The sequence below is a fragment of the Amblyomma americanum genome, chromosome 4, assembly GCF_052857255.1.
Source record: "Amblyomma americanum isolate KBUSLIRL-KWMA chromosome 4, ASM5285725v1, whole genome shotgun sequence".
Lineage (NCBI taxonomy): Eukaryota > Metazoa > Arthropoda > Arachnida > Ixodida > Ixodidae > Amblyomma > Amblyomma americanum.
In genome coordinates this window covers 128084659-128106094 of record NC_135500.1, presented here as the reverse complement: position 1 = coordinate 128106094, position 21436 = coordinate 128084659, and the positions used below count along the sequence as shown (strand labels likewise).

Here is a 21436-nt window from a genome sequence, read left to right as displayed (position 1 = left end):
GCAATGTGTATAGCGCGCCGCCAAGTCAGTAAAGTCGGGTGGGCGTGTAGCTCTTGTGCTGCGCTGTGTACGACTAAATCACTGCGGAGGACTGAATCTGCATACTGTAAAACCTCGTAATTTGGACGCTAAGAACTGAAAAAAAAACGTCCGAATTATCCGAAATCCGAACTGTCGGCTAGACCTCGAAAAACTTCAGAAACCTTCCTCACAAACGACGTGAGCACCACGTGAGGAGAGCGTAGTTCCGGCGTATCGGAGGAACGTTGCGCGTCGGCGTCGGAACAAAATTAAACAACCAGCAATGCGCCAATCTACTTTCGAAACAGCGCGCGGCCCCGCTCGGCTGAGAAAACGAAACTATGCGGCTGGGCTATCTTTAGGCCTAGCGATAAGGGCCCTACCTATGTTCGTCGCCACTCCTGCCGTTGTGCGCACACAAGAGGTGCGCCAACAACAATAAACCATACAATTAAGGCTTCAGGAAGGGTATTTGCATAGTCGCTTGCCGTACCGGCCATGCTTTGACACGGCCCCCTTCGGGTGGCCCTCGGAATTAACCAGTGTGAGCTCCAAATTAACGGAGGTTGAAGTAACGAGGTTTTGCTGTAAATTGAATTTGTGACTTTGCAGGACTCTTGTCCTAGGTTGTGATTTCGACATTCATTGGGTTACGCCTTCGCTGTTTCGAGCAATGGAAATGACGAAAAGAAAACGTGGGTTACTTGATGAAGTCATCTGAGAGCTGAACTGTGTCTGCTATCTTGGCGGAGACCGAGTGAGATGAAACAAAATGTTGACGACGGCGGCATTAGAGATCCTTGCCGCGCAAGTGTTCCTTCTATTTCATAGAGTTATAGACCGCAGGAAGTCCTCATCCAACGTTGACGCAGTGGTGCAGCGGTTAAACGATGCGCTACAGCCCCGGCAGGTGGCTATTTCAAACACAGCTATCGGTAGGGCTTATGAGATTCAGGGTGCTCTTCCTGAGCTGCTGTAAAATGAAATAGTTCCACGCGATGCTGTCTATCTCTCGGCCAATGAGCTGATGCGCACTGCCACGGTGGGTAGGTGGCAATTGCGTTGAATTTATTTGAATTGAATTCATTGTCACCTGCCATAGTGGGCAGGTTGCCGCCTACCTACCGTGGCAGGTGGGCCACCCGCTCTTTCGTGATACGGACAGACGGACGCCGACTTTTCTCGTGAACGAGACCTTTAATGCTGCCGCGTTGAAATCTGCCGCTGACTGCCGTTAAAAAGAGTTAGTATGATAACGCTATTTCGAAACTATAGTTACCTTAGCATTCATGCACTTAATACCTTTCTTTTTCTTATTTGCATCAAAAACTCTCGCCAGACGTCACCGCAGTTTATTTGCGCAAAAGGCCTAGTGGCAACCTATCTTTAATTTCTCGTTAGAGGTTCGTTTTCAGTGAAGGCATCCTGTGTGTCATTAGAAGGTGGTCGTCCATCGACCACGGCGTCCCTCTAAATCAACGCCGGGGGGCACCCGTTCGTCGAGGCGGCACAAAGCCACGTCGGAGAGTGTGTGGTGCACGCACGCACCTGAGCGTCCTGCTACTCCTCGGGCGCTCGGACTGCGTGGAGAAGGCACTGGTGACGGAGAACTTGGACACGGAGCTGGTCTCGGAGCCGTCGCTCTCGCCGGCGCCGCCCTCGGCTCCCCCTTCGGGGCTGAGCATGGAGCCGCCGAGGCCGAGGCCCGCGGCCAGCCGGCTGCCCCCGCCCCGGTGCGAGGGCCCGCGACCGCCGGCTGTGCCCCGATGCATGGGCGGTGGCAGGCCCCGGTGGTGGTGGTGCGCGTGCTCCAGCGCCTGGTGGTGCCGCAGGCTCACCTCGCTGTCCGAGTACATGCCCACCGGCGTCATCGCTGCGCAGTTGAGTTGAGTTGAGTGGTTGTAAACTACCGGTGGGATTAGCCTTGCAGTTGCTGCCGGCAATTGCTCCACCGTAGCGACACTTAAATAGAAATCACAGAAACACTGTCCGCAAAAACCCAAATAGACACTCCTGAGGTCACCACGTGGAGGCCAAATCCGTGTCCTGCAGGTAAAGTAGAAGAAGGCGAGAAGCATCCCTTCTACTCGACTGGCTCCCGCGCGGGAAAACAATGTCCCGAAGAGAACTGTGAGGAACTCCTGCCTTCTTGAGGGCAGGGTGCCGGTCAGCGCGCGCAGCTTGTCGCGGAGAAAACTACACTTGGTGCGCGTTACTCCACGGAGTGGAAGAAACAGAAACTTCTTCCGAAAGCGAAAGACTCAATGCTAAGTGTACGGGATGATGCAAGAGTTGCTGAGTTGATGGCAAACAAAGTTATGGAAGGTTTAATTATTGCAATACACTGAGTGTTTCAATGCGCTTAAGGATGGTCAAAAAACGGAAACGGGACCGGATTAGGCCCAAAGGTGTCTCCAGATAGTTTCTTTTTCGTTTTCATTCTAAATTACTCCGTCTCCAAACATGGCGCATGCGAACGGAGCAACGCTGTTGAAATGCGAAGACAAGCGTGAGTAAGGGGTGCTGCAGCAGGTTGTTTTCTAAGAATAACATGTCGGGCTAGTTGATGTAATTGGTTAGATTTTTTTGGGAAAGGGAATGGCGCAGTATATGTCTCATATATCGTTGGACACCTGAACCGCGCCGTAAAGAAAGGGATAAAGGAGGGACTGAAAGAAGAAAGAGATGCCGTAGTGGAGAGCTCCGGAATAGTTTCGACCACCTGGGGATCTTTAACGTGCACTGACATCGCACAGCACACGGGCGCCTTAACGTTTTGCCTCCTTAAAAACGCAGCCGCCGTGGTCGGGTTCGAACCCGGGAACTCCGGATCAGTAGCCGAGCGCTCTAACCACTGAGCCACCGCGGGCTAGCTGATGTAGTTCTTCGAATATGGTAAAGTTGCGCAAAAAGAACACGCACAAGACAGGACACGGGACTAGCGCATTCCGTGTCCTGTCTTTTATGCGTTCTTTTCGCGCAACTTCACCGTGTTGAAGGATTGCGTAGGTCTCCGAGGTCACGTGTTCAGGACAGCGTTGCTGGCACTCTATCCACGACCTGTTCTCGTCTCCTCGTTGCCCTCTCCAAATCATCCTTGCGTCTCACTAACGGCAAAGAAATCTGTCATACAACCACTAAAACGTTGGCTGATCGATGTCATGTGACGTAACAGGGCCTTCTAGACAGCAAAGGGCACGCGATATTTCATGGGCCGAAAAAGAAAGCTGTGTGTGGACTGAGGGCACAAGCAGAGGCGAAAGGACGGTAAGTGAAATGTTTGTTCTCCGACTGTGGGGATTCGTCTCAACGCATGTAGCGTTCACTTTGAGGCCCCTCTTGAAAGACAGCTCGTGAAACGAACGAAAGCTGTCAACTTTTTCAGGACCGCAAGCGTCGGGGCGCCGTTGCGTAACGCCCGCGTCCCCTTGCCGTGACAGAATGCGGAGTGCGTGCTGGAAGCAACGCCCGCGTTCTTAGCGTAGCCGCCGCGGTGACTGAGCCGGAGTGTCCGGGTTCGAACCCGACCACGGCGACCGCGTTTCGATGGAGGCGACGCGCAAAAGGCGCCCGTGTGGAGTGCGATGTCAGCGCCCATTAGAGATCCTCACGTGGTCGAAATTATCCCGGGGCCCTCCACTACGGGACCTCTTTCTTCCTTTCTTCTTTTGCTTCCAACTTCACCGTTCTTCACGGCGCGGTTGAGGTGTCCACCGAGAAATGAGGAAGTTACTGCGCCCTTAATGCAAAGCTAGACGGGTGCTGCATACCACTCCTGCTTATCTCTCTCCACGCCCGCTCCTCAGCTCCGCGGTTTAGGTTTGGCACGTACAGAGGGCCACAGTTGGTCGCGCCGTAGTGCACCGAGCAGAGTCGTATTTTCAAAAAATTCTAGAAACTGATGCTGCAGTTACTAACCGTCAGCTAAAAATCTCCAGCTGCAAGCAGGTGCCAAATTGTAATAGCTAACAAGTTAATTATTAGAATTAAGTTAACCAGAACTCTACAGTTGATTCTCCTTCTTTTAGGCGTCCTTCGCCACTGACACCACTAGCCGCAAAAATCTAAAGCAACCCAGTTTCAAATATCGCCGTTCGTCTTCGCTGATACACGAAGCATTCATTTTTGAAAAAAAAAGCATAGCGCATGAAGACAGGACAGTGCAGAGACAACACAAGACATAGCGCTCGTCCTGTGTTCTCTGCACTGTCCTGTCTTCATGCGCTATGTCTTTTTCAAAAGTGATGCACACACAAGTCCAGAGTTCTACCTTATTACGAGGCATTCAGAGCGTGGACAGTTCAGTGCTGAACGACGCGCTCCGGTAAACTGCTTGGAGGTCTGAAGAAGTCGGACGAAAGCGCATGTGCCGCACTTACTGCCGGAGCGGCGCTGCTTGATCTGGAGCTTGAGCTGCCGGGCGCGCTCTTCCATGTCGAGGGTCATCTGGTCCCGGCTGGTGCCGGGTGCCCTGCGTGCCCCGGGCGGCGGCACTTGGGGCAGGTGGCGCTTCTTGGGCGTCGGCGTGCCCGTCGGCGTGCCGCCCAGCGAGTGGGACACGCGGCCACCCATGCCCCCTCCGCCACCAGGCATGCGGTCGTCGGGGGGCGGCAGGCGGGGTCTGCACGCGCAGGTGAACAGCACACACGGTTACAACTCTCTGTGAGGCCACTTACTCTCGGCTCCTACGGTTTAGAGCGAAGAATGTCCCCGTTTAATAAGAGTGGCAAAGTATCATTCGAATACAAGGCAGCACAGCTTCAACAGCAGCGGCCATAACCTCACAAGAGGTTTCCTCTCCCGTTCAATTCATTCACTATCCCCGCTGCCTCTGATGCCAGAGCAGGCGAACAACGTTGCTTGCTGGCTATCAACTGTGACGCCACAGGCGGCAGCTGCCAATGACAAAAGGGGCAAAGAATACATCGGGAAATGAATGGAAACAAAATATGGCACCAGGACATACTTTCTCCTCGCATAGACTAGTTTTTGAAGGTCGCAGACTTTCCATAGTGAGCAGGCACGCATGTTGGTCACGAGACAAGTTCTAGGCGGGGGTGGAGCTGTACTTAGGTTAACGCAGCACGGTGTGTACAAAGCTGGCAAAGGACAGGTTTAATTGGAGAGACATGGGAGATGACTTTGCCCTGCAGTGGGTGTAGTCAAGCTGATGATGATGATGTGGATAAGGCGCATGCAGCGATAACATCGCGTCGAAGGAAATCAGTACGCAGGATGTGCAGGTACTCAGGAGCGTACCGCCACGTTCAGTATGGAAGACGCTAAGCCTGTATAGTATGTGGTGCACATCTGCTAACTCGGTGGCTCGAGTTTTGTCTGTGCTTGCGCGTACGTGGCGTGGCGTCCGTATACCTCACGTCCGGCGGCGACAGCGACCTGGAGCTGGACTGCATGAGTCGGCCCATGGGTCCGGAGCCCAGCGACCGGGAAGGCACTCGGTACAGCGTCTGCTGCTCCCTGCCGCCACTGCTGCTGCCGGCTCCTCCGCCGGGGAGCACCACGGAGCCCGACCGGTGGCGCCGGTGCGGCATGTCTCGCCGCGTGGGCCGCTCGCCGAACTCCTCCTCCAGCGGAGGGCTGCCGCAGCCGCCCGCCGACGAGAGGCCCAGGCTGGGGCCCTCCAGGCTGCGACGGTCTGCGCGGACGAGCCGAGGCGCTGTATAGTTCGCACCGCTGTCGCCTTCACTTGCAGGGGTGGTGTTTTGCGGGGGAGGGATGCTAACGCATTATCTACCGAACCAATCGCATTGATCGTCTGTATATTTATTTTGCAACCAATTATGAGTTAGGACAAATCGTATAAACGGTGTCTTAAAAAACGTATATCATCGTCACAGCAATTTCTATGACCAATATTATGCCACTCTGCACAGCGCGTATCCACGCTTTTTCAACCCACTTTAATTTCCAGCGAAGCTCGGAATGACACTACACCCACATCGACGACTTCGCTGCATCGTACGGCTCGCTGTTTTCTTGGAAGCCGTGACCCCTCCGTTCCGCCCATCGTGTGGTGCCTGTCCAGCATCGTGTGGTCGCTTCTTTCTGCCAACTATTTTCGTATAAATGATGGCATCTTCGACATGAGCTTTCTGACGTCTGAAAGTGCTGACATGTGCTGTGAGCAACCGCGGCAGATGACAGAGAAGACGTAGCCCAAGTCTCTGCTTCGTCTGCGACCTTTGCGCGTTGCGAAAGCTTTGTGGACACGTGGTGAACGTTAGAGAGGATCCGAGGCCATTGGCGATGACTCACCTCTGAGGATGGGGATGGCGTCGTCGTAGTCAATTTCGGACAGGTCGCTGTCTGACAGCCTTGATATCGTGGATGGCGGTGAAAGGCGATCTGATGACGTCACTGAGCTTGTACCCTCCGTATCCAGGTACATGTTGCGATTTTTCTGCGCGAGAGCATCGAGGACGCTAACGTTAGCTATCTTATGCGCACTGTAACTTTCTTTGAATTTTAGGCAGTTCAACAACAGAGCTGTTTGCTTACATAATGCACCGATGCTCGTAAAACTTTAGTGAATAATGAGTGAAGGAAAATTTGGCCGACGGACATTCCGGCACAAGGTTGTGGTAGAGCTTCTTAAGAAGTGTCATAAGGTTTCGAAAAGCAAAACTTTCCCTTGCCGTGTATAAATTATGGCCATATGTCTGCGGGTCTGTGACTACTTTTTGCCGAAAAGTGCGTGGTGCCGGCTCTCTTCAGTGACTGTTTTTGTTCACTACAGCGTTCTTTCTCAGCGGTGAATGTTCCAAAGACCCATCGAGCGCCAGTGAAACCACTGAAGAGCCCACAAGATTGGTAGTGGACATAGATGACCACCGCAGGATAGGCGTTGTGGGTTGGCCCCGAATCATACAGGCATTAGTGTAGAGGAAGGAAAATAAACAGTATGAAAGCACACGTGAAAATGTGGGTGTGCGCAAAAGAAGAAAAAAAAAACAACAGTGCACCTACTGCCTTATCCCTGCACTGTGTAGCTGCAAAAAAATGCGCTCATAAAATGGGAGTCCTTCAAGAGCGCGATGTTGGGTCTGAACAAGTCCCTTAAGCTCCATTATGTGCCTTCATCGAGCGGAGAAGCTCGGGAGACGTCAATAGAGAACTGGAGCTTTGGAGACCGTTAAAGTGTCCGCGTACACAATTTGATGACTAATGCAGTGCAAATTTGAGGAGGTGTTAGTATCACCAATTCTTTTTCGTTTCTTTTCACTCCTTCGTTTCTAGAGTGCCAAACACCAACATTTTGTTATTTTCTTGATAATACATCCTATAGTCCTGTTTCGCGCCAAATTGAAAATACACAAAAATATTTTCTGATGCACTGCACAATGCAATCTACTACAGCAAAAAAAATTGCAAAAAAAGTGCTTATAGGGCGACCTGAGTAGGCAAAGGCAGTTGCATTTCTCACCCCCGCAGTGAGGGATAGGAATAAGCTTTGCTGTGAAAAGGCCCCAACCACGGTGAGCTTTTGTCAACCGAAAATTCGTGTTGTTGAGTTGAAAATACACAATGCCCACTAGCCATTCCTGCCTGGCGTGCCTATATAGGTGCACACTAAAACAGGAGAAATTAAACGATTGCTTACATAATGTACACCTAGGCTTTCTTCATGACTGGTCAACGGGTACCATTCGCCGTCTCCACCTAAAGGCGCCGTAGCCAATTCAAGCACAACCTGGAAGAAATGCAAAGAAGAAAAAAAAAATGGCAAGACTGTTACCACTGCGTAACGCGAGATTCAGCGACAACTGTTAAGGTATTAATATTTTGTGATCTACTGGGGCAGATAATATGAGAGCGACTTCGTATCTGTATAGTTCTAGAGTGCTCTTTTTAGTTTTCAACACATCGTCGTTTTTCGTCCAGGGCTTTTCAATCAGCCGCTCTAGGCGCGCGGCGCCACCGGTGACCCTTTCCTCGGCCGGCGCGTTCGCAGAAGCTGCGGCAGATGAACCGTGCTGAATTCATCCGTTCTCGTCGTACCCTCCCCCCTACGTCCACGGTAACCTCCCTCCGGATGGTTGCCGTGGTAACCACCCTACGGTTACTCATTCGTAACGCTGTCGCAATAGCCTTGTCCTTAAGCTGTAACCACCCTCCGAATAGTTCCTGTGTCAACGCACCCACCGGTTATGTCAACGACTAATACGACATACTACTCCTACTACTACGACACGAAACCCAGGAACGGGCGCTTAATAGCTGTCGCTATGAAAAACAGTATCCTTTAGCTCTCATGCGAGCTCCAACTCGGGAGAGAGCACACTTACACCCAGGTACAGGGCCGATGAAAAGTTCCCAGGCCACAGGGTCTCCTTTTCTTCGGATATATCCTGGCATTTCAGTTGCCGATAAAACTATGAAGGTCGTAAGAGGTTACAACCACCCTTCTTTTACCCTCTACAGATATTTTGAGTTTCGGGGATGTCGTAGCTGCCTGACTGTACTGCTAAAAAAGCAGACCCTGTGGCCTGGAAACTTTTGGAAGACCCTGAACATGCTTACTGCATACACCCGCTATCAGAGGGACGTGGAACGAAGTTGAAGTGCAGCGTAGCGAGTGGTTGTCGAATTCGTTGACATGATCCATGTGATGTGGACACGTCCGAGCTTTGGACAACTTGACAGAACGGATGAGTCCTGGGAGGCACTGCTTCACAACGTGGACGAAACTAAACAACGTGAAGTCATCCGCCTCGCCCTTGCCGCTGTTGAGACCCAAGGGATCCCGGTCGACGGCTGAGGGGAGGACATGGCTGGGACCGAGCGGCGCCTCGGATACCCATCATCCTTTTGACGGGTGCTAATAAATGTTATTTCTCTCTTTCGAATTCGTCGCAGCGGGAGAGAGCGCCCACTGACCTCTCCGAGAAAATCGTTGGCGCCGTATCGGTCGTAGTCCCAGACGGTCACCTCCAGGGCTCGGTTTATTAAGTCGCTTTTCCGCAGTGGAGCGTACACGAAACTTTGGTTCCACTTGGGCTCATTCGTGTTGGCAATGGTCTTTGTTCTTCTTTTACTCTTTTCACTGAAAGAGGGGAGAAACGCCACGCCATGAACCACAGCGCGGAAAGAAATAAGTGCGTCGAATAGTAACGCCATCGGCTAAACAAAGCTTTGTACTATAATAAATAGACTTAAGCACTCTCTTATAGCCAAGTTTATTCAATCGGGCTACTCTATGACTTCAAGCTGACTTAAAATGAAGCTGCCAGAAGACAAGGCTGCGTGCGAACTTCGCCCAACAGACTACGTTTACTCTGAAATGTAATTTCGACGGCAAGCAGTGAGGGTGTTTTATGCTAGAGTACCCATGCTATAAGTATCGCAAAATGTAGCAAAAACGAAGCAGGACAAATAAAGAATGCAACAAATAAAACGATTTAAGATACGTAGCATGAAGATTCACTCACCTTCTATCTTGGAGCAGGAACATTTTTACATAGGGATTCCTGGCTTGGTTATTAGATCGCGGTGGAAGCTCTGTGGCACAAACAATTGTAACAACTAACTGCAAGGATTGAGCATCGTACCAGAGTTTGATCTGAAAAAAAAAGGAAGGAAATGTGTTTGAAACACCGAGAAAATTATTCGTAAATCCCCCACGCGCAAGACGCGAACATGGAGCGACACTCGCTGCGATAAGCACATCTTGGTGAAGGAGGAGTAGGCCTTTAAGCATGAATCTTCAATCGCCAAATTTAGGTCGAAATTGAAATGCCATGTGAGAGAATAATCGACAGGTTAAGATGTGCTGTTCGCTATAGTCAGGAATTCACTATAATCAGAAATCCCGAGTGAAAATTTTCGCCAATTGCGAAAAATGTGACCTGAAGTCCTGTCATCGAGGCGTGCAATGTAATCCAGTTTCTCCGCGAAAAATTAGGCTGACTGCGCAATTATCGCGCATTTCTCATTGCGATGTGATGCGTACGTCAATGTTGGAATAACTTAATGCTCAGCAGGTGCTTTCTGTTGTAGCGAGTCGCAAAGACAGAGGCACGTTTTGCGCAGTTGCAGAACTATAGCAAACAAAATAAGTGTACAGTTTTGGAAAATGGCTTCTCATTCATAATCCACAATGAAAAATTATACGCGAAATTTCTTCAGCCGTACAGTGACAGCACAGCTTTCACATGAGCGGGAATAATATTCTCAGAGACTCCCTGATTTGTGCAATTAAAGCTGGAGCCCCATTGCACATTTTTTAATTAAAATGCATGTCATATATCTCGCAGCATGCAAGTTACCTTTTATATCGCCAACTAGAATGCGTTGTAACAGCTAGATCATAAATTGGACTGGTCCTTCCACGATGAGGCGAGCAGCTGACAACAATATCACAAGAAAACAAAGAAAAGAAGTGTGTCCGTGTTCCTTCTTTATCTTACGCCCCTGGCTATATCGTAGCCTAAAGATTGCTGGACGATCCATTTGCCGGAAATGGGATGGCGTTTTAACGCGCATTGCCGCGCGCGAAGGCCGGCAGTGATAATTTCGAACCACAGATGGCGCCACATCGCTCAGGCGTAGGTAGCGCTATCCGTTACCTCGATTCAAAGGTAAGGCCTATAAAATCCAAAAACTCATCCATCTATCATTCGTTCATTTGTCAGCGCCCTTCGGCGACTACAGGAGACAGTCGAGTGCGTCCACTAGGCGTGACGCGTCTCTCGATACGCGTAAACTAAACCTGTTAGATTGAAATGAAAAAAAAGAAAAAAGAAGGGCAGTGGCAGGCTTACCCGGATGCGTCCGCCAAGTATTGGAGAACGTCTAGGTCTGTGGCCTAACGTTGGGGAGCCGGGCGTCACCGTAACGCTGGGCCTCCGGTCTGAGTAGTCCTGCTTCCTCACGTCTGCGCCCCAAAAACCCAAGACACGTCAGCTCAGGGGGACACCACACGAAGAGCAACAACCGTTTGCGCTTCAGAATGATGGAGCACATTCTGTTGCCTCCTTACTCCTAGCTTCTTTAACGCTAACATTGTAGAACTATTAATCAGCCTTTAGCCTGCGCAGCGGCTGCTGGAATAAACAGGAGCCGTCCAGACTGAACGTATCATTGAGTCGGTGTTTTAGTAAATGAACTGCCGCAGTGCTTTAAAGTGTATTAACTTCTGTATTTTTCTCAACAAAGTAACCGTAAAATCGCTCAACTAGTTGTTATTTAACTAGTTGTCGTTACTACGTGGTAGCAGCGAGCTGCTGAGGAGCATTTTAGTCTACGCACCGAGTCATCTACAAATCGTCTCCGACGATTTTCCTATTACCCTAATTTCTAGTATACAGTCCTGACCAGTGCCGAGTCGCAGGATTAAAATTCTGCTGAAAACAAAACTTTTTTTTTAACCTGATTGTCCGCACCCATTACATAGTCCTCACCCGGTAGCTAGAATCGCGTTGGGCTATATGCCACAATGGGCGTTTTTGAAAACGAAAACACCGTAAAGTCCGCATATAAAAGATATTCCGCGAATCACAAAATTCTCAACTTTTAAACATAAACAGCCTGCGTACATTATAACAGAATTTACGATAACTGAAATCTTACCAACCAAACGGCTTTGCGCTAGCATTCGGTTAGAATGCAGCTGGGTAATTTTGTTATGAAGAGGTAAATTGAGACTTATCATTTGTAACGGTACGCCGAGAACACAGACCCATAATAAAAGAGGCAGTACTATTGCTTCTCTGCGTTGTATACCCTCGCATAGAAGGATCCATATGAATCCCATCCGACTCCCGGTATTTAGCATACAAAGGCTAAATACCGTAGAACTATTTTTTCCGCTTCTGCTGCGCATTTAGTAAAAAAAAAATATTCAGGGGCGACAATTTTCGTGAGACGCCCTGCGGTATACAAGGTGCTTTTCGTAATCGACAAGGAAGAGTCGAGGACTCTTTTAAGAATGAGTGCACGAAAAAGAAAAAAAAAGAAAAAAAAACAGAGAAGGGAAGCGCTGAAAAGCAATCATCCACGAGCTTTAGGTTAAGGACAGAGCAAGGTGCATGCAGACGAGGTACGCACCTCGCCGAGCGGTGCTGCCCGTGCTGGGTCCCGAAACATGCCTCCTCATATTCCTGTCCGATATGTCTCCTCTTCCAGCATCACTGCAGATCGCGAGGAAGGAGTGAAGAAAAAAAGGTCGAAAGGAGTTAAAGCCGGAAAGAGCCCAAACACTTTGAGTCACTGCTGCTCTGATAAGCATAATAACCACCGAGACGCTTTCACGAGATGAAAAAGTTCGCAAAGAGGCAGGGAATAATTTCTGGTTACTGTTTATTGGAAATATGTCGGTGACAGTCTGCAATGAAAGCCTTTACATGTCTTGTGCAGAAATAAAAAAAAGACTCTAATTGCAAGTAATGCGGTTTCATGACTTCTGGCGACCAGATGAATGCTGACGCCAAAGTGCTCAAGCAAGTGAGTAGCGGCATTTCTCATCAGTCAACGTACAGTGACAATGCAATGATTTATGCTTCAACGTCGCTTTAAAACTAAAGAACAACCTAACATAGCAGTTAAAATACTTATTAAGCGAATTACTACTATGCATGAAGGCCTTGTTTCAACTGAAGCGCTTGCAGATTTCAGGAATCACAACGGTGCTATAAACATCCAATGTTAATTTTTTTTCGGCCAGTGAAATACGGTTTCTGTCCCTCACTGCAACAGCCTTTTTCAGTTGTAGCGTTTAAGCGTCATTTTCTATATGGGATCACTAAGAATGACGTTGCATACAGCGTGCAGTAGATACTTGTGAGCCGTACCTGAGTGGCCTTGAGACGACGAGTTCGACTTGCATTTCCTGTTTAGATTCTGATATGATATCGTAGACCTCCTCGTATGTTTTGCCTTGAAGTGACCGACCATTCCATTCCAGAACTTCGTCTCCTGAAAAAAGCCACAAAGATGGAATTTCACGATGGGTTATTGTATATAATAAAAAAAAACCTCCGGCGGTATCAATTTGATTTTGTTTTATACACCTTCAGACACGCGTGAAAGACACCACAAATAGCGCCATTTTCTACCATGAGATGGAGATTATTGTCCGCATAAGACTAGTCTAGATTTGGCACAGTTTTCTCCGGCCGGATATGCACTCATGCAAAGCACACAAACGCATTAGCTGCTCTAGAGATAAGTCACGTGGATGACAGAAAATGCCAACACAGCAACAGAGTGTGGCTTTTAGTCTACGATGGTCAGGGACAACCTGCAGTACATGATCTAATAATAATAATAATAATTGGTTTTTTTGGGGAAAGGAAATGGCGCAGTATCTGTCTCATATATCGTTGGACACCTGAACCGCGCCGTAAGGAAAGGGATAAGGGAGTGAAAGAAGAAAGGTGCCGCAGTGGAGGGCTCCGGAATAATTTCGACCACCTGGGGATCTTTAACGTGCACTGACATCGCACAGCACACGTGCGCCTTAGCGTTTTTCCTCCATAAAAACGCAGCCGCCGCGGTCGGGTTCGAACCCGGGAACTCCGGATCAGTAGTCGAGCGCCCTAACCACTGAGCCACTGCGCCGGGGTTCAGTACATGATCTCCGAACCAAAATATTTTGGGAGGCTGTTTGGCCGAGACATCCAATTTCACTAACCACACTTCGTTCCCAACTCGAACTACGTTTTAGAATTTGCGAAAAGATCGTCGCTCTGACTTCAAACGTCAGCCCAGAAGCTGATGGTTGCTCGTTCCTGAGGCATAGACCCTTATGACAACTTTGAATCTTGGCAGACTAAGGAAGCCGCATTGTCGTGGGGTGGTCGTTGCGATTGTGGTGTACACCAGGCGCTTGCTGGTCGTCGACGCTAACAGGAGGCTATTCATTGTCGCCTGCTTAAAATGAACACATTTTGGACGGACGAAAAGTAGTCACCAGAGAGTTGCGAGATGCTGAAAAATGGGAATCAAGGTTGGCATGTACTACACATTTGTGCTTTTGCTTCTTACAGTGCACTAAGTACAGCTCCAGAAGACTATAGTGACTAGGGAGCACTTTTACGATCACTCGTGCGCTTGCTGTGTTCATTCGTCGAACGAACGATCACGTCGCCGTGTTTGACATACTTTAACAAGCCTCGCTTTAAATTTGAAGTGTTATGTGAAACAACTTGGGGCTTTAGGCGCGACATTAAGGCTGTGGGATAAAAGGCGTAGGGTGCGTTAGGACGAAATTAAAAAGATCACCTGATTTCACCACGTTTTGACATTCTCCCATCTCATTTATTCTCCCGAGCACATGGGGCGGTAAACCACATACGAACGCCCTATACTGAAGTCACCTACGCGTCATTCTCCGCCCCCATCACCCACTTCACTATTTGCTCACTGCGCGGTACAGTTGTCCCATTCGGTGCCTTTTTCTTTCCCTATAAATTCCTCCCCCTCCTCGCGGTTTTAGTAAGTGGAATCCCGAATTTTCGGTTTCCCACTAACTAAAACCGCAATTACCGGGTAGTTAGCGGGCACCCGCATGCATTTCCGGTTTTGGTTAGGGCGCTCTGCTACTGAGCCGGAGTACCCGGGGTCGAACCCGACCGCGGCGGCCGAGTTTCGATGGAGGCGAAACGTAAAAGGCGCCCGTGTGCTGTGCGATGTCAGTGCACGTTAAGGATCCTCAGGTGGTCGAAATTATTCCGGAGCCTTCCACTACGGCACCTCTTTCTCCCTTTCCTCTTTCACTCCCACCTTCCTCCCTTCCCTCACGGCGTGGTTGAGGTGTTCACCAAGAAGTGAGACAGTTGCTGTAACATTTTCCTTTCCTGAAAGATCACTAATTAATTTTTGGTTTCTCGCTACACGGCCCGTGTTAGACGTTGTTCTAGAACTGTCCAGTGGAAAAATCGACGGACGGCAGCTGATACTGTAGAGGCGGACACCACTGGGAGGCGCAAGCGTGGCGTTTAGGAACAACATGGCGGTACTCGTTAAAGTGCGGGCTGTCAGCTTTGGGTTAAACTCACTTTGGTTTAGACACTGCTCTTGAGGTTCATTTGGAACATACGAACGCGCAAGCTACATCTGAAAGCCAGAAGAAATAATTTAGGAAGGTATACAGTGTTACCTGCCGACTTTTCTGAAACCGGATGTCATAACTGAGACTTTCCACTAAGCGACTTTCAACACTGCTGCGTTATTAAAGTTCCTTCTTCTGAAATCGCTGCTTGATTTTTGTTTTGCTAGGCCTAACGCTGGTTATCATCCGTCTCAAAAACTCAACTTTCCTGTTGCTATGGAAACACTCAGCCCTCGGCGCCACGCCATCCGCAAACGTCGCGCAGTGACGTCGCAGAATGTGGGTGCATTGACGTGATGTGTTCCCGCGTATCCTAAAGAAGCCAAACGTGCTCAATTTCTGTTCACTTCGTTGTTCTGCGCGCACTCTAGCGTTCCGCACTGACGCCGCAGCATACGACACCGTTTTGATGGCAATAAAAGTGCTCCCGAGAGCTCAGGATTGAAGCAGACGACGTCTCCTAATTGCAACAACAGCGCCCCCCCGCGGCGCCCCACCGTTTTGGCCACAGCGCCTTTCATTGATCCGGGCCTCGCTTTTGTTGCTACATAGGCCTAGAGCGCTGTGCTCGTTGGGGGGTGGGACGGGCAGAAAAGCTCACTCACCGCGCGCTTCGCCGTCGGACGTAGCTTTGCGCTTTAAATATTTCATGGCTAAGGGATAGGCGTAAGTGGGACTTTCTCATGACTAAGCTTTAGTCACGTGACATTCTCTTCTAGTTTCCGTATCTGCGTGCTTATCGCAAAAGTATAAAACATGGTTACTTGTTAATAATCGTATAGTTAATCCTACCAACAGAACTGAAAGGTCCGGAACTATACACAAGACAGAAAAATAGAAAGAAACAGAACTATTCTCTGTCCCTTTTTGTCAGCAAAGAAGCGATCTGGGAAATGGTCATGCTCATGCTCGCGTCTTTTCTCGCGCGATGCAACGATGAGCATTTTTACACAAAATCAAGAAAGCAACTAGGCTTGCCCAGATTCCAGAGAAACCCGTGCCTCTGGAAACCACGCCGAAGAAAAGTAGTGCCAAAAAGCAGTACAAATAAGAAGCATCCTGAGTGAGGCCCTGAGGTCTAAACGAGGCCGGCTTCAGACAGGAAAAGAAAGAAGAATAAAAGAGGAGGGAGGGAGAGCGAAGGAAGGAAGGAATGAAGGCGTAGTACGTACCAGGCCTGAGGTGTCCGACGGTGTCCGCGACGCTTCCCTTCTTGACTTTCTCCACGAGGGCGCCCAGCTTTCCGGACTCGAGGATCTTGCCGCCCACCACCTTGAGGCCCAAGATAGCGGCGCTCGAGCTGCCTCCCTCCTGGAGGTTCTTCTTCAGCACCATGCGGCCGAGCATGCGCGTGCCATCCGCCGAGGGCTTCCACGAAGCCGGGTGCTGCTGGGACCACCAGGGGAGGGGACAGGAGCACACATGTACCCAACGCCGGGGAGCTCCTCGGACACTCGCGTTGGACGATGTCAATGACAACTAATGAATGCGTTTCGACCGAACCAGTCGCGAAAGCTTCCGGCAAGTGGCTTTAACTCTCGGCACGTCTGACACGTACTGTTCAGCTTTTAAGTTCCCCACCCACTTTGCGCGAAATGGAAAGGGTCTACAAGCCGTGCGGTGGCTCAGTTTTTGTCTTCTTGGGGCTCTGCATGCTTTAAGAAATTAGGAAGGATTACGTTTCTCACTGATGAAGTGTTCAGCGCCGCAGCAGGCGTCCCGATAACAGGCTACTTAGCTTTGCCGATAGCGGGCATTGCAGCTTTGGGATTCATTGAGGAAATGTACACGCCCAGCAAGATGTTGAGCTCTTCTCCGTGTTTCGTCTGAGTTTTAAATCGGAGCATCAAACGCGGCTGACCCCTTTCCGTTCGACCACGTGTTGTCGCTTCGATGAAAAATGCGGGAAAAATAAAAACAGTTCGAATTTGGAAAAAAAACCTTGCCAAGGAAGTTTCGCGACTGCAGCGGTCACCAAAAAAAGGCAAAACAACGTTCTCGATGTGTCAGCACCCTGTCCTACTTCGGCGACCATGAACAAGTTTCGAAGGTTTACAAGAAATATGTGCTAGTTGATTCTTAAGACTTACTGACTTAAAGCCAAGCCTTGTTGGTTTCTCGAAGGGGACAAAATTCCGACAACGTACTTTTCTCCTAACCAAACAATAGCCTGAGGGAGAATACTATGCATAACATTATTCTGCGTCTAGCTGGTTGGTGTTTCCGGCTGCCAGTAAGGTCAGAAAAAATGTTTTGCTTTATCAGCAACATTTTTGTTTGCACCAGCTGTCGTAGAGGGTTTTCTAAATTATTAAATTTTTAAAAGCTCGGTGACATGTATTGATCCAAATTGATGGTAGCTAAAATTTGTAACATATCGGATGCCATCACCTCACGTCCACCAGTTCTTTTCCCACTTCAATATTAATCACAACGAAAATTGCTCCTATTTTAAAATATATTTCTTGGCAGCACACACACTCAACTAGACAGTGTAACAAGTGCTGTTAGTACTTCCTCAAAGCAACAAAGTGGTTTATTCCCAAGAATGGTTAAAGTCACAGGTATCGAGGCATCTGCGCCACACTGCGTTATTTTTTTTAAAGGCACAGTCTGTCGAAGCCAAATTCTGGGACATGATTCGGTTAATATAGACGGTGCCATAATACTTCACATAAGAAACACCACACATTCGGATAACACACGTTTATGAGCTTGTGTCTTCTGGTCACAAGGACGACGGGTATTGCTTTGAGAGTTTTATGTAAGACGTATTCTACCCACATTATTCAAAGGATCTCACAAGCGACATCACTCACCAGTAAATATATTAATTATCCTTCAAACCCAATAACAGTTCAAAGAAAAATAACGCAAACACCACACCAAACCAGAGAAATCTGTTTTGGCGAGGCCATTCAGGGCGTTTCCGATAGAGACGCAACGTTAGCGGACGAATCGATTTGTAGTAACGCAAAGATGGTTACAGCACTTTAGAGACCCATTTAAAATGTGTAAAACTGTTCTTGGTTGACGCAGAATCTTTCGTCTTGCGTGTCGCATCGCACACATTCCCCAGCTGTTATGTCAGCGAGAAATATTTGTGAAAGACGATAATAAATCCCGGTTTCCTCTGACGAATACTATAAGTGCGAAAAATTTCGACGTATAAGATAACTGAAAGCCAGTAGTAAAAAGGTCACGTTTTAACGCCCTTAGCACAAATTCCAGTCGAGGATCTTGTATATTCTTACGTATGTTCAAACCGTCGCAGTTTAAGGCGTAGAACACGGAACGAAAAAGTAAAATGGCCAGGACGATGACGCCGTTCACGAAAACAAAAATTATGTGGAATATCTTAAGTGGCGTCTGGTATTGGGATGGTTTTCAGGGCACCGGAGCCTTGCACACGGAAAATGAGACTCAAACATCGCCATTTTCAATGGATAATAACGCTGACAGACGACCTATGATTCACAAAATCTAAATAAATACCAAAGTGGCTTTGCCCAAAACAGGCTATCGTCGATCAGACGCAGGATTATTAGTACAAATGCTAAATTTCGCTTAGCGGCACTGCTGTTTTCTGTTTCTCTCTGACGACACAGTGTTGCCACCGGTCTACCAGACAAGGCACCACCAGAAGCGACTTCCACGGCCCTCCCATCTCTCTCCAGTCGTATTGACCCTTACTCTCGCTTTTATTTTCAACGAACGTGAACTAGAAAGAATAATAACAGGCTGTATGCGGACACAGTTGCCACATCGACCACGTTTAAGATCAAGAAAAGCCAACAGGACTACGAATCACGCCGGCTTACCTAAAAGGCACCATCCTGTGCGAGTTCGGGACGCGCCGGTCGCATAAGAGGGATGCATCTACACACGTCTGCAATCGCCGGTCACGGTCGACAGAGGCGGGAAGGAGTCTGACGGCTGCCCTCAGAGCGGCGACGGGGAGGACGTCGTCGGCACGACCGGGTTTCAAACTCGATGACGGGAGAAAATGAAAGGCACGGGAACGGAGGAGAGGGGTGAGTGAAAGAGTGGCGGGGGTCCAGAGAGGGCGTTCGGGGAAGACGACGCACGGAACCGAACGCGAAGTGATGCCTCGAAGTCGTGAAAGCCGACGCAGTCGCTGCAGAGTGTCCCGAGGCGCGCGCGCGCTCTCACGCGTATAGGCGACGGGGGAGGAGGAGCGCGAGAGGAAAAGAGAGCGCCCGCAAAGCTGTCTTCTCCGCGCCAATACTCTGCTTGCGGAAAAGCGCACTGCGCAGGTGCCACCAGCGATTTCGCCGAGCGCAGGGCCGGGTTGCCAGAGGAGAAGCCGTTGTTGGCGCGACGGTGGCGACGGCGGCGGCCGTTTGGTCAGCTCCGGCGCACCGCCGCGCTGCTGCAAGTTGCCCGCACGTTCGCCACACTTGCCTTAGAATCTTGTTTGCAATCGCAGTGGCTAAACCACACAACGGTGGCGTTTGAAAGAGCTGCGCGTTTGCTGTAGCTCTAGATGTGATTGGGACAGCCGAGAGAGAGAGAGAAAAGAGAGAGATAGAGAGAGAGAGAGAGAGAGAGAGAGAGAGAGAGAGAGAGAGAGAGAGAGAGAGAGAGAGAGAGGGAAAATACATTTAGTTTAGCGAATCTATCCTGCTACGTTCTTGCGGAACGTGGCTAATTGCTCGGTATTTTTGCTGCATTGCACAATAACATCATTTTTCGTATTTTATGCTTTTATATTTCATCAAGATATTTTATCTTTATTAACATTATATTTTATTTCACGCTTATCCTTAAATATTACAATCTTATTCATCTCACTGCCCTGGATATCGAAAAAATATTTGATAAAATTTCTCCACGGCCATATATCTCACGCCTTCGTGTCTCAGCTTTCCCCTTGTGCCTTAAACTGTATTTGTGCTTTTTTAACTGACCGTCAACTACTTGCTTGAGCTCATTGTCACGGGTCACCGCTTACTTATGTGTTCTAAGCCCGCCCTCAGGGTACCACGCTGGGGAGCCCTATCTTACTTATTTACATAAATGACTTACCATTTAACGTTTACTTAACGTTCGGCTTTTTCGTGACATTTGCGGACTCTGTCGCCAAGTAAACAACCCATATAATGCTCCAACACTTCAGAATGGCCTTTATGCTAGCAAGCCTGGTATTTTAAATGACTTATGCTTACTAACACTAGCGACACGCGACTAACCTCCTTCCACCGTCGCCGCAGATATGTAACCTTCACCAATAACCATAGTCGGCACAGCTTACCGACTAGGTATTCGTATTTTTTCCTTCCTAACTTGGACCTGGTACACAGCTTGAGTTCCTAACTGAGCGAATTGCGCACTTGGATACCTACACCGCAAAATATTCCTCGCGCTTTATTCTATTAAACTACTGGCTTTTAGGACTATGACAACGTTTAAACTTCAATACGCTGGCGCTATATTGAATCTCCGCGACACTGCTCTTGTATAATCTCTCGAAGGCATCCGAAATCGTGCTTGGAAACCCGTGGCGTGGAAAACGCTGGTGTGTAGGAGTGGCAAATGTCGAATACACTATCTAACTCAAGACCTTGAAATTGTACACCTGTTTCTTGATTGGTAAGAAAAAAAAAGCCCATTAGGTGCTCCATTAGGTGCTTCGGCACCAATGCTAATGGAAGTACTTCCTGCTGTCTTGAATTAGCTATGTTAAAAACTCCATGGTATTGTGCAGCACGGCGTGGGGCCCCCTTAGGCAAACCAAGTCTCTTATGTGTCCCACTTATATGGGCCATATAAAATATTTTCATTTTTTTGCACTCTATTCATAACATTTTTTCCTGGTATCAAAGTGAATAAGAAGTTCAACGCGAAATATTATGGCCACGTTTTCTGGCTTTGCCAGCTGTTGGCTTCTTTTTACTTGCAATTTCTAATCAGGTTACATGATTCTCCAGAACCATACTTAGCTCCAACCCTGACCGCCGAAAGCCACACACAGCTTAATTCCGCTGAAATGAATGTAGCAAGAGCTTACTTAGCAGTATCTTACTCATCCTAGAGTTTAAAACACTCAACTACGCCACTTGCGGACACATGAAACAAGAGAGCAGGCAAAGGAACTGCCGAGCATGAAAGTTTTTTGCAGAGGCGAAAACGAGGAAGCCTGATACGAGCCCGCTAACAACGTTCTCGCATTTCCCTGCCCAGTGGTTGCGGGGCACGGACGCGCCAGCACATTTTTGCAAAGGCAGCGGAGTTGCCGATTAAAAAAAAAAAGAAATAAACCGTTAAACAATACAAAACAAAAAGGAACTTCGGTTGGACGGGGAAACAGGATCATTCTAGTTT

The 21436-nt window shown here is 48.8% G+C and overlaps 1 protein-coding gene across 2 annotated transcripts in view; it reads right to left on the bottom strand.

Moving 5' to 3' along the window:
• Positions 1–21436, bottom strand: part of Rim (Rab3 interacting molecule) — a 131491-nt gene that overhangs the window by 7153 nt on the left and 102902 nt on the right. For both annotated transcript variants that reach the window (XM_077661673.1, XM_077661674.1), the window contains exons 7-17: positions 16264–16477; positions 12831–12954; positions 12088–12170; positions 10803–10915; positions 9471–9601; positions 8920–9085; positions 7643–7732; positions 6298–6442; positions 5395–5677; positions 4401–4642; positions 1570–1894 (exon numbers count right to left, since the gene is read on the bottom strand). In XM_077661673.1, coding sequence (XP_077517799.1) covers positions 1570–1894; positions 4401–4642; positions 5395–5677; positions 6298–6442; positions 7643–7732; positions 8920–9085; positions 9471–9601; positions 10803–10915; positions 12088–12170; positions 12831–12954; positions 16264–16477 — 1916 coding nt within the window. The remainder of the gene's footprint in view (positions 1–1569; positions 1895–4400; positions 4643–5394; positions 5678–6297; positions 6443–7642; positions 7733–8919; positions 9086–9470; positions 9602–10802; positions 10916–12087; positions 12171–12830; positions 12955–16263; positions 16478–21436) is intronic.